At 48.2% G+C, this 14,738-nt stretch overlaps 1 protein-coding gene across 4 annotated transcripts in view; it reads left to right on the top strand.

Moving 5' to 3' along the window:
- The window catches only part of TP63 (tumor protein p63), a 546,450-nt gene that overhangs the window by 512,528 nt on the left and 19,184 nt on the right, over positions 1 to 14,738 (top strand). For 3 of the 4 annotated variants that reach the window (XM_085635888.1, XM_085635887.1, XM_085635890.1), the window contains 3 exons: positions 8,889 to 9,046; positions 10,580 to 10,724; positions 13,287 to 13,380. In XM_085635888.1, the coding sequence (XP_085492014.1) occupies positions 8,889 to 9,046; positions 10,580 to 10,724; positions 13,287 to 13,380 (397 nt within the window). Of the gene's footprint in view, positions 1 to 8,888; positions 9,047 to 10,579; positions 10,725 to 12,338; positions 12,415 to 13,286; positions 13,381 to 14,738 lie in introns of all 4 variants that reach the window. The other variant, XM_085635889.1, reaches the window with a different exon arrangement.

Below are 14,738 nucleotides of genomic sequence, written 5' to 3'. Positions count from 1 at the left end.
TTCGTATACATCTTTTCATATTCCGGGTAGTATGGTGCAAGTTCCAGGGTCGAGGGTGTCTGCTACAGTGTTAGGGATTTCATATACACCTTTTCACATTCTGGGTGGTACGATGCAAGTTCTAGGGTGGCAGGGTGGAGGGAGTCTTCTACAGTGTTGGTGATTTTGTATACATCTTTTCTTATTGCGGGTGGGATGGTGCAAGTTCGAGGGTGGCAGGGTTGAGGGCGTCTGCTACAGTGTTGGTCATTTCGTATACACCTTTTCATATTCCGGATTGGTATGCTGCAAGATCGAGGGTGGAGGGCGTCTTCTACAGTGTTGGTGATTTAGTATACACCTTTATATATTCTGGGTGGTACGGTGCAAGTTCCAGGGTGGAGGGCGTCTTCTACAGTGTTGGTGATTTCGTATACACCTTTTCACATTCTGGGTGGTACGGTGCAAGTTCGAGGGTGGCAGGGTGGAGGGCGTCTTCTACAGTGTTGGTGATTTCGTATACACCTTTTCATATTCTGGGTGGTACGGTGCAAGTTCGGGGGTGGCAGGGTGGAGGGCGTCTTCTACAGTGTTGGTGATTTTGTATACATCTTTTCATATTCTGGGTGGTACGGTGCAAGTTCGGGGGTGGCAGGGTGGAGGGCGTCTTCTACAGTGTTGGTGATTTTGTAAACAGCTTTTCATATTCTGGGTGGTACGGTGCAAGTTCGAGGGTGGCAGGGTGGAGGGCGTCTTCTACAGTGTTGGTGATTTCGTATACACCTTTTCATATTCTGGGTGGTACGGTGCAAGTTCGAGGGTGGCAGGGTGGAGGGCGTCGTCTACAGTGTTGGTGATTTTGTATACATCTTTTCATATTCCGGGTAGTATGGTGCAAGTTCGAGGGTGGCAGGGTGGAGGGCGTCTTCTACAGTGTTGGTGATTTCGTATACACATATTCAGGGTGGTACATGGTGCAAGTTCGAGGGTGGCAGGGTGGAGGGCGTGTTCTACAGTGTTGGTGATTTCGTATACATCTTTTCATATTCCGGGTGGTATGGTGCAAGTTCCAGGGTGGAGAGCGTCTTCTACAGTGTTACGGATTTCGTATACACCTTTTCATATTCTGGGTGGTACGGGGCAAGTTCGAGGGTGGCAGGGTGGAGGGCGTCTCCTACAGTGTTACGGATTTCGTATACACCTTTTCATATTCTGGGTGGTACGGGGCAAGTTCGAGGGTGGCAGGGTGGAGGGCGTCTCCTACAGTGTTACGGATTTCGTATACACCTTTTCACATTCTGGGTGGTACGGTGCAAGTTCCAGGGTGGAGGGCGTCTTGTACAGTGTTGGTGATTTCGTATACACCTTTTCACATTCTGGGTGGTACGGTGCAAGTTCGGGGGTGGCAGGGTGGAGGGCGTCTCCTACAGTGTTACGGATTTCGTATACACCTTTTCATATTCTGGGTGGTACGGGGCAAGTTCGAGGGTGGAGGGCGTCTCCTACAGTGTTACGGATTTCGTATACACCTTTTCACATTCTGGGTGGTACGGTGCAAGTTCCAGGGTGGAGGGCGTCTTGTACAGTGTTGGTGATTTCGTATACACCTTTTCACATTCTGGGTGGTACGGTGCAAGTTCGGGGGTGGAGGGCGTCTTGTACAGTGTTGGTGATTTCGTATACACCTTTTCACATTCTGGGTGGTACGGTGCAAGTTCGAGGGTGGCAGGGTGGAGGGCGTCTTCTACAGTGTTGGTGATTTCGTATACACATATTCAGGGTGGTACATGGTGCAAGTTCGAGGGTGGCAGGGTGGAGGGCGTGTTCTACAGTGTTGGTGATTTCGTATACATCTTTTCATATTCCGGGTGGTATGGTGCAAGTTCCAGGGTGGAGAGCGTCTTCTACAGTGTTACGGATTTCGTATACACCTTTTCATATTCTGGGTGGTACGGGGCAAGTTCGAGGGTGGCAGGGTGGAGGGCGTCTCCTACAGTGTTACGGATTTCGTATACACCTTTTCATATTCTGGGTGGTACGGGGCAAGTTCGAGGGTGGCAGGGTGGAGGGCGTCTCCTACAGTGTTACGGATTTCGTATACACCTTTTCACATTCTGGGTGGTACGGTGCAAGTTCCAGGGTGGAGGGCGTCTTGTACAGTGTTGGTGATTTCGTATACACCTTTTCACATTCTGGGTGGTACGGTGCAAGTTCGGGGGTGGCAGGGTGGAGGGCGTCTCCTACAGTGTTACGGATTTCGTATACACCTTTTCATATTCTGGGTGGTACGGGGCAAGTTCGAGGGTGGCAGGGTGGAGGGCGTCTCCTACAGTGTTACGGATTTCGTATACACCTTTTCACATTCTGGGTGGTACGGTGCAAGTTCCAGGGTGGAGGGCGTCTTGTACAGTGTTGGTGATTTCGTATACACCTTTTCACATTCTGGGTGGTACGGTGCAAGTTCGGGGGTGGAGGGCGTCTTGTACAGTGTTGGTGATTTCGTATACACCTTTTCACATTCTGGGTGGTACGGTGCAAGTTCGAGGGTGGCAGGGTGGAGGGCGTCTCCTACAGTGTTACGGATTTCGTATACACCTTTTCACATTCTGGGTGGTACGGTGCAAGTTCCAGGGTGGAGGGCGTCTTGTACAGTGTTGGTGATTTCGTATACACCTTTTCACATTCTGGGTGGTACGGTGCAAGTTCCAGGGTGGAGGGCGTCTTGTACAGTGTTGGTGATTTCGTATACACCTTTTCACATTCTGGGTGGTACGGTGCAAGTTCGAGGGTGGCAGGGTGGAGGGCGTCTCCTACAGTGTTACGGATTTCGTATACACCTTTTCACATTCTGGGTGGTACGGTGCAAGTTCGGGGGTGGAGGGCGTCTTGTACAGTGTTGGTGATTTCGTATACACCTTTTCACATTCTGGGTGGTACGGTGCAAGTTCGAGGGTGGCAGGGTGGAGGGCGTCTTCTACAGTGGTGGTGATTTAGTATACACCTTTTCACATTCTGGGTGGTACGGTGCAAGTTCGGGGGTGGAGGGCGTCTTGTACAGTGTTGGTGATTTCGTATACACCTTTTCACATTCTGGGTGGTATGGTGCAAGTTCGGGGGTGGAGGGCGTCTTGTACAGTGTTGGTGATTTCGTATACACCTTTTCACATTCTGGGTGGTATGGTGCAAGTTCGGGGGTGGAGGGCGTCTTGTACAGTGTTGGTGATTTCGTATACACCTTTTCACATTCTGGGTGGTACGGTGCAAGTTCCAGGGTGGAGGGCGTCTTGTACAGTGTTGGTGATTTCGTATACACCTTTTCACATTCTGGGTGGTACGGTGCAAGTTCCAGGGTGGAGGGCGTCTTGTACAGTGTTGGTGATTTCGTATACACCTTTTCACATTCTGGGTGGTACGGTGCAAGTTCGGGGGTGGAGGGCGTCTTGTACAGTGTTGGTGATTTCGTATACACCTTTTCACATTCTGGGTGGTATGGTGCAAGTTCGGGGGTGGAGGGCGTCTTGTACAGTGTTGGTGATTTCGTATACACCTTTTCACATTCTGGGTGGTACGGTGCAAGTTCGGGGGTGGAGGGCGTCTTGTACAGTGTTGGTGATTTCGTATACACCTTTTCACATTCTGGGTGGTACGGTGCAAGTTCGAGGGTGGCAGGGTGGAGGGCGTCTCCTACAGTGTTACGGATTTCGTATACACCTTTTCACATTCTGGGTGGTACGGTGCAAGTTCGGGGGTGGAGGGCGTCTTGTACAGTGTTGGTGATTTCGTATACACCTTTTCACATTCTGGGTGGTACGGTGCAAGTTCGAGGGTGGCAGGGTGGAGGGCGTCTTCTACAGTGGTGGTGATTTAGTATACACCTTTTCACATTCTGGGTGGTACGGTGCAAGTTCGGGGGTGGAGGGCGTCTTGTACAGTGTTGGTGATTTCGTATACACCTTTTCACATTCTGGGTGGTATGGTGCAAGTTCGGGGGTGGAGGGCGTCTTGTACAGTGTTGGTGATTTCGTATACACCTTTTCACATTCTGGGTGGTACGGTGCAAGTTCGAGGGTGGCAGGGTGGAGGGCGTCTTCTACAGTGGTGGTGATTTAGTGAGGGGGTGGAAGCGGACGAGTGTCCACCCCGGGGTTGTTGGAATGAGCTCTTCATCTGGGATCACAGTGGAAAGAATCTGCTCTTTTTTTCTTGGGGGGGGGGGGGGGCGGTTTGATCATGAGAATTAACTGGAAACCATGGAAGATAAACACACTGTCCAAAATGTTACCAATAATGGAGTTTTTAATTAATGAAAATGTTTTTGATAGTTTCTTTTGTCGCTAAAAACTCCTAATTAAAGTGGAAATAAAGACAATATAAGTAAATGTGATATTATGTTTGCGGGCTATTTTAAGGGTGCTTCCGCAGTATAAAGAGCGTGAGTTGAAATGTGCATTTCATGATATTTGGCTGCTCTTTTGGAACTCTACATAAAAAGCGAAATTATGGCCAGAACTTGATAGCAATGCAGCTGTGCAGTTGGCACCGGATTCTGATTTGGAGACCTTGGGCAGAGGGTAATGCAGAGTGCAGTTGTGGAACCCGTTTTATTTGATCCCTCGCAAATCCGGACAGCAAACAGCATTGTTCAATGCAGTTTCCACCCGGTTTATAATCCAGTTTCCGGCAGAAAGAGGGGCTGGTGCCCGGCAGAGCTGTCCTCGGGCCTTAGATTGAGGAGTTGGTAAATTGTTGCTGTGGTACACGGCGTTGGCGCCCCTACATTGTTCTTGCAATGCGTGTGATCTCAGGCAGACATAACAATAAAAGTGTCGTGGTGCTGGCTTTGCAGTGTCTGGCCCGGGTGGAACCGTTTGCTGTTGAATAACACACACCTTTACATGCATGTGCGAGGGTGACATCTCTCCTACCAGAGGCGGCGCTGCCCCCACGGCCTCGGCTCTGCATCCTGGCAAATGTGAAATAATGCACATCTGCAGGGCAGAACCTGAGGAGAGCAGTAACTTAATCTGTCGACTGCGCGGCCATTCCTGAGCAGGGGGGTGGAGGGGCCCCCGGGGTGCAGCTCTCGGCCCCCGTCCAAATTCCGAAAGAAATGCACCGGAGACTGGAGCGAGGAGAAGAGGACATGGCGGTACTCTTTCTCTCTCTCTCTCTCGCTTGGCGTCTAATCCTCTCTCTCTGTCGCCGGTCCAGGCCCCCTCTCTCTGCCCTGCCCCTCGCCACTCTGCCCTGCCCCTCGCCCATCTTCCTCTCTGCCCTGCCTCTGCTTCCTCTCTCTTCTGTCCAACTCCCTCTCTGCCCTGCCCCTCGCCCAGCTTCCACTCTGCCCTGCCTCTGCTTCCTCTCTCCTCTGCCCAACTCCCTCTCTGCCCTGCCCCTCGCCTAGCTTCTTCTCTCCTCCACCCAGGTCCATCTCTGCCCTGCCTCTGCTTCCTCTCTCCTCTGCCCAACTCCCTCTCCGCCCTGCCCCTCGCCCACCTCCCTCTCTGTCCTGCCCCTCGCCCAGCTCCCTCTCTGCCCTGCCCATGGCCCAGCTTCCTCTCGCCCCTGCCCAGCTGCCTCTCTGCCCTGCCTATCGCCCAGCTCCATCTCTGCCCTGCCCATGGCCCAGCTTCCTCTCGCCCCTGCCCTGCTGCCTCTCTGCCCTGCCTATCGCCCAGCTCCCTCTCTGCCCTGCCCATGGCCCAGCTTCCTCTCGCCCCTGCCCAGCTGCCTCTCTCCCCTGCCCCTCGCCCAGCTTCCTCTCTCCCCTGCCCCTCGCCCAGCTTCCTCTCTCCCCTGCCCCTCGCCCAGCTTCCTCTCTCCCTTGCCCCTCGCCCAGTTTCTCTCTCCCTTGCCCCTCGCCCATCTGCCTCTCTATGTTGCCACTTGCCCAGCTTCCTCTGTCCCCTGCCCAGCTTCCTTTCTACCCTCCCCTCGCTTAGCTCTCTACCCTGCCCATCGCCCAACTCTCTCTGCCCTGCCCCACGCCCAGCTTCCTCTCTCCCTCTGTCACTTTCTGCTTCGCACTCCACACACCTGGGTATAGTTTGATAGTGCGGTTGCTGCCCATGAGACATATTGCTAGCTCCAGGCACAGCTTGGAATAGACTTTTTAGCCACTATAATATATTTATGCATATTATGACCTAAGAGGTGCAGACTTCTACACTGGCCTCGCCTTCCGTAGGATGGTCCGGGCCTTCATCCTGTAAAACTGATACACGTGGTGGTAGAGGTGTGACACTAGAGTAGTTCATCCTCATGATATAGGGCACGTGCACCCGTTGGGGCTCCTGTCCGTTTCTATGATACAAGAACACGTGTACACGTTGGGTCTAATATTCTTCATGATACTAGGACACGTACACCCGTTGAGTCTCCTGTTCATGATATAGGACACATGGACCCGTTGGGTCTGATGTTCAACTTCATGATATTAGGACACGCGCACCCATTGAGTCTTCTGTTCTTCATGATATTAGGACACACGCACCCATTGGGTCTAATCTTCCTCATGATACTAGGACACGCGCACCCATTGGGTCTTCCGTTCTTCATAATATTCGGACACACGCACCCATTGGGTCTAATCTTCCTCATGATACTAGGACACGCGCACCTATTGGGTCTTCCGTTCTTCATGATACAAGGACGAGTACACCCATTGGGTCTCCTGTTCTTCATGATATAGCATATATGCACCCATTTGGTCTAATGTTCTTCATGATACTGGGACGCGTGCACCCATTGAGTCTCCCGTTCTTCATGATACTGGGACACGTGCACCTGCTGTGTTTCATGTTCACTAATCCTTTTTGGATTCCAGAGTAGTGTGCTACTCACTGAAAAGTGCTACAACACCTCATCAGGAGAGCAAGCACTATATAACTGCAAACCCTCCCTCTTCCATCCCTCCACTGTCCTTTTTCAATCCAAATAACAGACTAATATTTCCACCACTAAATGTATTTAATATTTCCCTAGACTAATTTACCACTAATCTTTTTTCTGGTCCCGGACTAGTGTGCTACTTGCCGAAAAACACCAACACCTCATCAGGGCTAGCAAGAGCTATATAAATGCAAAGCTCTTCCTCTTCTGTCACTCCACTATCCTTCTCCGTTCAAATAACAGACTAACATATCCACCACTCTAATTCATTTCATAGTACACTACACTAATTCACCACTAATCCTTTTTGGGTTCCGGAGTAGCGTGCTAACCATGGAAAAAGCACTCCAACGCAACGTCCGGGGTAGTAAGCGCTCTATAAATCCAATTACAAACAGCGCAATACAATGATATAGGACTGGCGTAGCCGCTGTGTCTCCAGATCTTCATGATACAAGGACACGTGCATCCGTTGGGCCTGATGTTCCTCTTCATAATACTAGGACACATGCATCCGTTGGGTTTCCTGATCTTCATGATACTAGGACACGTGCATCCGTTGGGTTTAATGTTCTTCATGATACAAGGACACGTGCACCCGCTGGGCCTGATGTTCCTCTTCATAATACTAGGACACATGCATCCGTTGGGTTTCCTGATCTTCATGATACTAGGACACGTGCATCCGTTGGGTTTCCTGATCTTCAGAATACTAGGACACGTGCATCCGTTGGGTTTCCTGATCTTCATAATACTAGGACACGTGCATCCGTTGGGTTTCCTGATCTTCATAATACTAGGACACGTGCATCCGTTGGGTTTAATGTTCTTCATGATACAAGGACACGTGCACCCGCTGGGCCTGATGTTCCTCTTCATAATACTAGGACACATGCATCCGTTGGGTTTCCTGATCTTCATGATACTAGGACACGTGCATCCGTTGGGTTTCCTGATCTTCAGAATACTAGGACACGTGCATCCGTTGGGTTTCCTGATCTTCATAATACTAGGACACGTGCATCCGTTGGGTTTCCTGATCTTCATAATACTAGGACACGTGCATCCGTTGGGTTTAATGTTCTTCATGATACTAGGACATGTGCACCCGCTGGGCCTGATGTTCCTCTTCATAATACTAGGACGCATGCATCCGTTGGGTTTCCTGATCTTCATGATACTAGGACACGTGCATCCGTTGGGTTTCCTGATCTTCAGAATACTAGGACACGTGCATCCGTTGGGTTTCCTGATCTTCATAATACTAGGACACGTGCATCCGTTGGGTTTCCTGATCTTCATAATACTAGGACACGTGCATCCGTTGGGTTTCCTGATCTTCATGATACTAGGACACGTGCATCCGTTGGGTTTTCTGATCTTCATAATACTAGGACACGTGCATCCGTTGGGTTTCCTGATCTTCATAATACTAGGACATGTGCATCCGTTGGGTTTTCTGATCTTCATAATACTAGGACATGTGCATCCGTTGGGTTTTCTGATCTTCATAATACTAGGACATGTGCATCCGTTGGGTTTAATGTTCTTCATAATACTAGGACACGTGCATCCGTTGGGTTTCCTGATCTTCATAATACCAGGACACGTGCATCCGTTGGGTTTTCTGATCTTCATAATACTAGGACACATGCATCCGTTGGGTTTCCTGATCTTCATAATACTAGGACACGTGCATCCGTTGGGTTTTCTGATCTTCATAATACTAGGACACATGCATCCGTTGGGTTTCCTGATCTTCATAATACTAGGACACGTGCATCCGTTGGGTTTCCTGATCTTCATGATACTAGGACACGTGCATCCATTTGGTCTCCTGCTCACCCTCATGTCATTGCATTTTTCCATCCAGCACTACTCTTTTTGCCTGAGTTCTTGCTGTAAAGTAAGACCATTTTATGGATATCACCTTATTATGGACACACAACTCTTCACGTGATAAAATTGATGTTTATGGATTTTCTGGCAATGGATTTAATCATTCTTCCTTCTTTCAGATCTTCGATGCAAGCCCAGCAATCCTACGGCTCCACCTCCCCACCACTGAGTAAAATGAATAACATGAACAAACTGCCGTCGGTCAGCCAGCTGATGAACCCTCAGCAGCGCAACGCCATGACGCCTGGTACCCTCTCCGATGCCATGGGGACAAACAGTAAGCAATTGTTTTTTTTTTTTGAGTTTTATATAGCGCGAACTTGACCCGAATCGGGTATCAGAGCTCTTTACATAGCACCAGTTACGTTACATGAGGACACGCATTCATTTTTGTTAGGCACAGGGAGATTAAGGGATTTGCCCAGAATCACAGGATGTTCAGCGTCATTGCCGAGACTCGAACCCAGTTCCCCAGGTTCGAGGTCGACTGCCCTAGCCGTTAGGCCAACTCCTCTCCCCTGTAGCAATCCTACATGATGAGGATAATCCCATTGTTGCTGATCACTTGGTCCTCCACCTCAATACCCAAACACTGTCAGTACCAGGGTTTAATGCTTCCCACCTCCAGAATATTCGTATTCACAATCTTCAAAGACAAAGCCCCACTGGGTTTAAAATCTGACCAGCGGGAGGTACACGTAGTCTGAGTGGTGAAGGAAGGTGTATGGGGTAGAGTGTTCAAGGCATCCATGTCTCCTCCCAGTGAGTATAGACAGGAGTCCTGCAGCTGGGCGGCTTCATGTAGTCTGAGTGGTGAAGGAACTACCTTGGGTGCCTTGCTGGTGGAGCTCCTGGTTCAGCACAAGGGCGGTATATGTGTGAGGTCACGTATTCGCAGTAGAGACTGAGCGGAGTTAGGAGCAGGCTTGAGAAGGAAGACTCTTGCCTGACCCTGGCTGTCACTGCCAGTACACCTCTGCATCCCGTCTTTTTCGGTGACCATTGCACACTGGAATGAAAGCCTCGTGCCTCTGCTGACAGAATGACCTCGGGGCACATCTGCTACCCTGGCATGCCCCAGACGGACAGAGAGTGGGTTTCAAACAACTCTCCAGTTTCACGATCAGTTCCCTGCCCTGCAGTCATCGCTGTGAACACAATAGGATCCTGTTAGTAACTAAAGCGCGACAATGCTGCTGACAGTTGGAGGGCACGCGTCAGGCTCGGGCCATCCTGGGGCCAGGAGCTGTCACAAGAAGCTTGTGCTAGAATGTAAAAAACAGTGTTTGCACAGGTCATCGATAATGTGGCACTTGGGTGACACGTTAGCTGCTGTGCGAAGAACCGACTCAAGGTTTAGAGCCCGTTGCATCATCAATACTCTTGCTGACTTCTCTAAGGCACTAGCTGGGTGTTCCAAACTAAACATAGTGTTTGCGTGAGTGTATGGTTACCCATGAGTATATGTCCCTGCATGCCATTTGAGGTGAAGGAGTGAAGAATGGTTGTGTTGCATGCTTAAGATGAGGAAATTGTATTTGTTGCTGTTAAATGCGTCTTGAGGTGCGTTTTGTAGTGCCTGTAAGTCGAGTAGGTGGACCACTGGTTTTATGGATGGTCGGTGAGGTATTGGCCTTGATGTATTGTGACACGTAAGTGTAGTCTATAAATACAATCTCAGACAGCCTTTTCAAGAGCCAGACACTAGTCGAGTGATCTCGATGCAATAGTCGGGACTACGCTACGGCTAAATGTCTTTAGGGTATGCAGCTCAAGAATTATGTTTTTTTTTTTTGTGGATTTCTTCTAGTTTCCATGATGGGCTCGCACATGCCAATGACGGGCGATCTGAACGGAATTAGCCCGACTCAGGCATTACCTCCTTCCCTTTCCATGCCATCAACCTCGCACTGTACTCCCCCTCCGCCATACCCCACAGACTGCAGCATTTCCAGGTGAGTTTGTGAAGGAAGCAGAAAGGCTGGTGAATTGAGGCGAGAATGGGATTCTTGGGCTTCAGAAATATGTTTTAGTAAAAGGCATGCAGTTATAGAAATGTGTAGTCTTCTGTTAATGCGAGAAATGGCCACCAAGCATAAAACATCACTGCACGTTTTCACGCTCGCTTCCTGCTCTGGAAAATGCTTACTATTCACTCTTGGGTGGGCACAGTCCAGAACGCAGATGTTCTACGCAAAGCAGTCTGTGCCCTTTTTGAGCATCTCAGTAGGGTTTGATTGAATAGAAACAAGTGGTTGCTCGGTTGGATCACAGTGGCTTCTATGTTATTCGTACTTTGCGGCCTCAGACCATGAGAGCCTGAAGTGGACCCATCCGGCATCCATGACAAGATGTTCTGTGGTCTATATGCACTTCCAGGGTACATGGAAGAATCATTTATCATCCCACTCCTGAAGTGAAGCTGCCTCCAGAAGGAACTGGTTGGAAGCGTATACTCTCAGCTGCATAACTGCTACACCGTCAGCCCTGGAGCAGAGTTGTGTTCCTCCCACATCTCCATTTCAGCTGTGGTTGTAAGTCATGCCGCATAAGAGTACATCAGTGCTACACAAATTAAAATGATCCTTCAATTATTTGTCGTTCAATCTACAAATCTAAATTGTAATCCCACCTTTCATTCTCCAAGTAGAAATATTTTGCTGTTCTGAATTACCATCTCCCCACTAGCTCCCCGGCTTAAACTTTATAGCAGCTTTGAAGTTCCGAAACTTGCCTTGAAAGTTGTGATACGACAATCGGCTGCGGTCACCCAGTCCTCCTCTGGCTCATCCTTCTGTGGGGTGAAGAAGGAGCTTAACACAGCCCCATTCCACATAGTCATACTAGCATAGAAAAGGATGTGTGGTTGGGAGGATGGGGTTGATGATGCTATAGACCACACACCGTCCTCGCATGCTTTTAAATGCAAAGGGGACAGGCAGGTTGGCTATCCTGAGTGTTACCGGGACTGCCCAGTCCCCACTTTTGAAGGTGGATTTCCGCCACAGCTGTATGAACTTAAATAAGCTATTGCAAGGCCCAACAGGTTTTGTGTTGGCTGCCAGATTTTAGATTTATCTATGTTTTTTTGTTTGATCATGTTTTTTGTAAACATGCATTGTTGGGGGCACTGTTCCCTCGCCAATATAAATTAAAAAAAAAAGGCTAAAAGCAAAAATATTTTTTGACTCAAAAAGCAGACAATGAGGCTTCCGCTTTTCAGACCCCGGATCACCAGTCTTGCAGTCTTGCGCTGTGATGTACATTTATAACAAAAGAAGCTGCTGTGATCTGTTTGTTAATTAGAATGAGTGAGTTTCACTGTATCACCGAAGTCTGAATCTGTTCCAAAGGCTTGTTAGCCTTCTGACCCTGCCCTGCATGATACATCAGCCCTTCTTTCAGTTTTGGTTTAAATCTCACTTTTCAAATCTGCATGGGTGGTGGGGGGAGCATTGATACTGCACATTTATATATTTTTGGCAATCTTGAAATGAGAGGCTGTAATAAAGTACGATTTTGTGCACTGATACATGAAAGTAAGGGCTGTATTTTGCACACCCTTACAGTCACCTGGGCTTGGACTCACCCCCCTCCCCTAATCAATTTGTGCATGCCTATGGACACGTAAAAGACAGACGTGAGGTGAGATATCATGCTTTACTCTCTGTCATCACAGATGCATTTTTTTAAAAAATACTTCTGGCATGGTTAAGATGGGAAATGTAATGTCTGATGGGCTTGTGGGGGGTTTGGTAGCCAACTGGCCACAGCCTTGTTGTTTGCCTAGCACTGATCCCATTCCCCATGTATTTCTGTATTGTCTTAATGGTAGTGTGGTTCTGCAAAAGAGTTGCTAATTGTCTCTGTGGGTTATTGCCCTTGTGCTTACCTTCTTACAAAACTAGCTCCCTCATCTGGTGAGTAAAACAAGGCAAAATGTATCCCCTGTCCTGATAAAAAAAAATATCTGTTATCTGTGGCAACCCATACTTGGCCAGATCAGCTTGTTTGCGATCAGGGAAAGGGTTTTTGACTTTGGCCACCAAAGCACAATTTTATCAGGTTTCCAGTATATAGAAAGTGTAAAGCCTTCCTCTCCTCCCAATTGATGGCTTCCATTATATGTCAGATTGCCCGGTTCTTTATTTTCACCATCCTAGAAGCCCTGCTGGATTTTAACTTCACCCCCCTCCCCAGCGGAAACTTGCGCTCACTGAGCTTGATGAACTGTAGAGCTATGTGTTCACTGAAAAGAGCAGCTTCTTTTATCAGTGACCGATAACCATCCCATTGGGATTGAGTGCTGTGCATGACCTGACGGATGTGGCCACTGGCACTCCTTTGGGGGGAGATGGAGCTCTTTTGGGTAGAGGATTGGTAAATTGAACTAAGCTGGATGGCTGTGTAACAAACTTAATTGTCAATGGTTGAGCCACATCTGTCAGCCTGATTGTTTCTTTTCTTCCTTTTTCCCCCTCTTGTCCATCTCTTTCCCACCCCTTCTGTGCCTGCAGTTTTTTAGCGAGGTTGGGCTGCTCATCTTGTCTGGATTATTTCACTGCCCAGGGGCTGAGCACCATCTATCAGATTGAGAATTACTCTGCGGAAGTAAGTACTGGGCTGATGTCTCTGCCCCAAGCCCCCTCATGTTTGAGAGCATCTTGATACAGGTTGAGAGGTTCCTTTCTGTGTAACATAGTCTATGCACCGATAAAGGGGCTTGTACCAGAGGGACTTGGACTCCTTGTACAAGAACCCAACACTTCCTTGGTGGAAATAGGTAAGATTGCTACTTGGGTTTCTTTGTACACAAACGCCAAACATTGTTGTGTGGAATCCGGACGCATAGATTGGCGTTACATTTGATAGAGTAATCTTTAAACTTTTCATACAGTTCAGATAAGTTATTAGGTTTCTCTGTAACTTACTCTGTTTTGGTTGGCACTATTGTGGTACCAGCTGATGAATCAGAGCATGAATTGCACGTTTTGTAGCGTTTACCTCCATTCATCTGCTATGCCTATTCCTTCATCTACTAGCTTGGTCCAGAAACCTTTTCCTAAGTGACCAGAGATGTTTAGTTTGTGCTTGAACCATAGATGGAGCCAGTGTGTCCACAATGTGGTTTTTCCCCCGGTGGACTTGAAAGTGAAAGGTACACCTCTGGGTTGATGGCCAAACTTCTGCAATCTGAAGTTTTTGAAGGTTCCTGAAATTGACAATTTACAGTAAAAAGGCTACAATTCATCCATCTTTGATCAGAGAGGCGTCAGATTAGAGAATGTATGTTCAAGGGTTTGCTTAATTGCCTAAATAGTAGTAGAGAATACTTGGTTTAAATTCTGCGAAAAGATTGCAATGAAAATGGGACTTGGAAGACCTAGGAAGAAGACCGAAGCGGAGGGATGTACATACGCTACAATCAGAAGAGTTGAAGTTAAGGAATATGATGTCAGAGGAGGCAACATGCAACAGCCTTGAGACTTAGATGAAGTGGTGCATTATGATGAGTATAAAATTTGATAACATTTTGAGACTGATTCAAAATAGAAGATGGAGATATGTCCATCCAAAGCATCTCCATTCGATGAATTTTCTGTCAAAAGAGCAACAGAGGCACATGGGTCCAGTTAGAAGAGGAGTTTGGTTTTCTGATGGAATCCTTAAACCCATCAAAAAGGCAAAACCAATCCCTACTACAGTAAGGTGGTAGAGATCCTGCCACTCCAAAGTCACACCAAGGGTGGAAAAGATGTAAAGAGCCTCTAATTACAAGGATTAGATCCAGTATTCCTGTGTCCTCTGGACCACCTCCTGATAAAGACAGCCAAAGGTTAGAGGCACTAATGGAACAGTTTGAGAGAGGAGCAGCAACACATGAGAGAATAGCCAACTGAACTTTAATCCATGTACTTCTTGATCCCAAAACGGGACTTGATGTTAATACATTATAGATATAGACTTGG

The sequence above is a fragment of the Triturus cristatus genome, chromosome 11 (genome assembly GCF_964204655.1).
Source record: "Triturus cristatus chromosome 11, aTriCri1.1, whole genome shotgun sequence".
Classification (NCBI taxonomy): Eukaryota; Metazoa; Chordata; class Amphibia; order Caudata; family Salamandridae; genus Triturus; species Triturus cristatus.
Note: the sequence above shows the minus strand (reverse complement) of the source record. Positions and strands in the feature narration are given on the sequence as shown.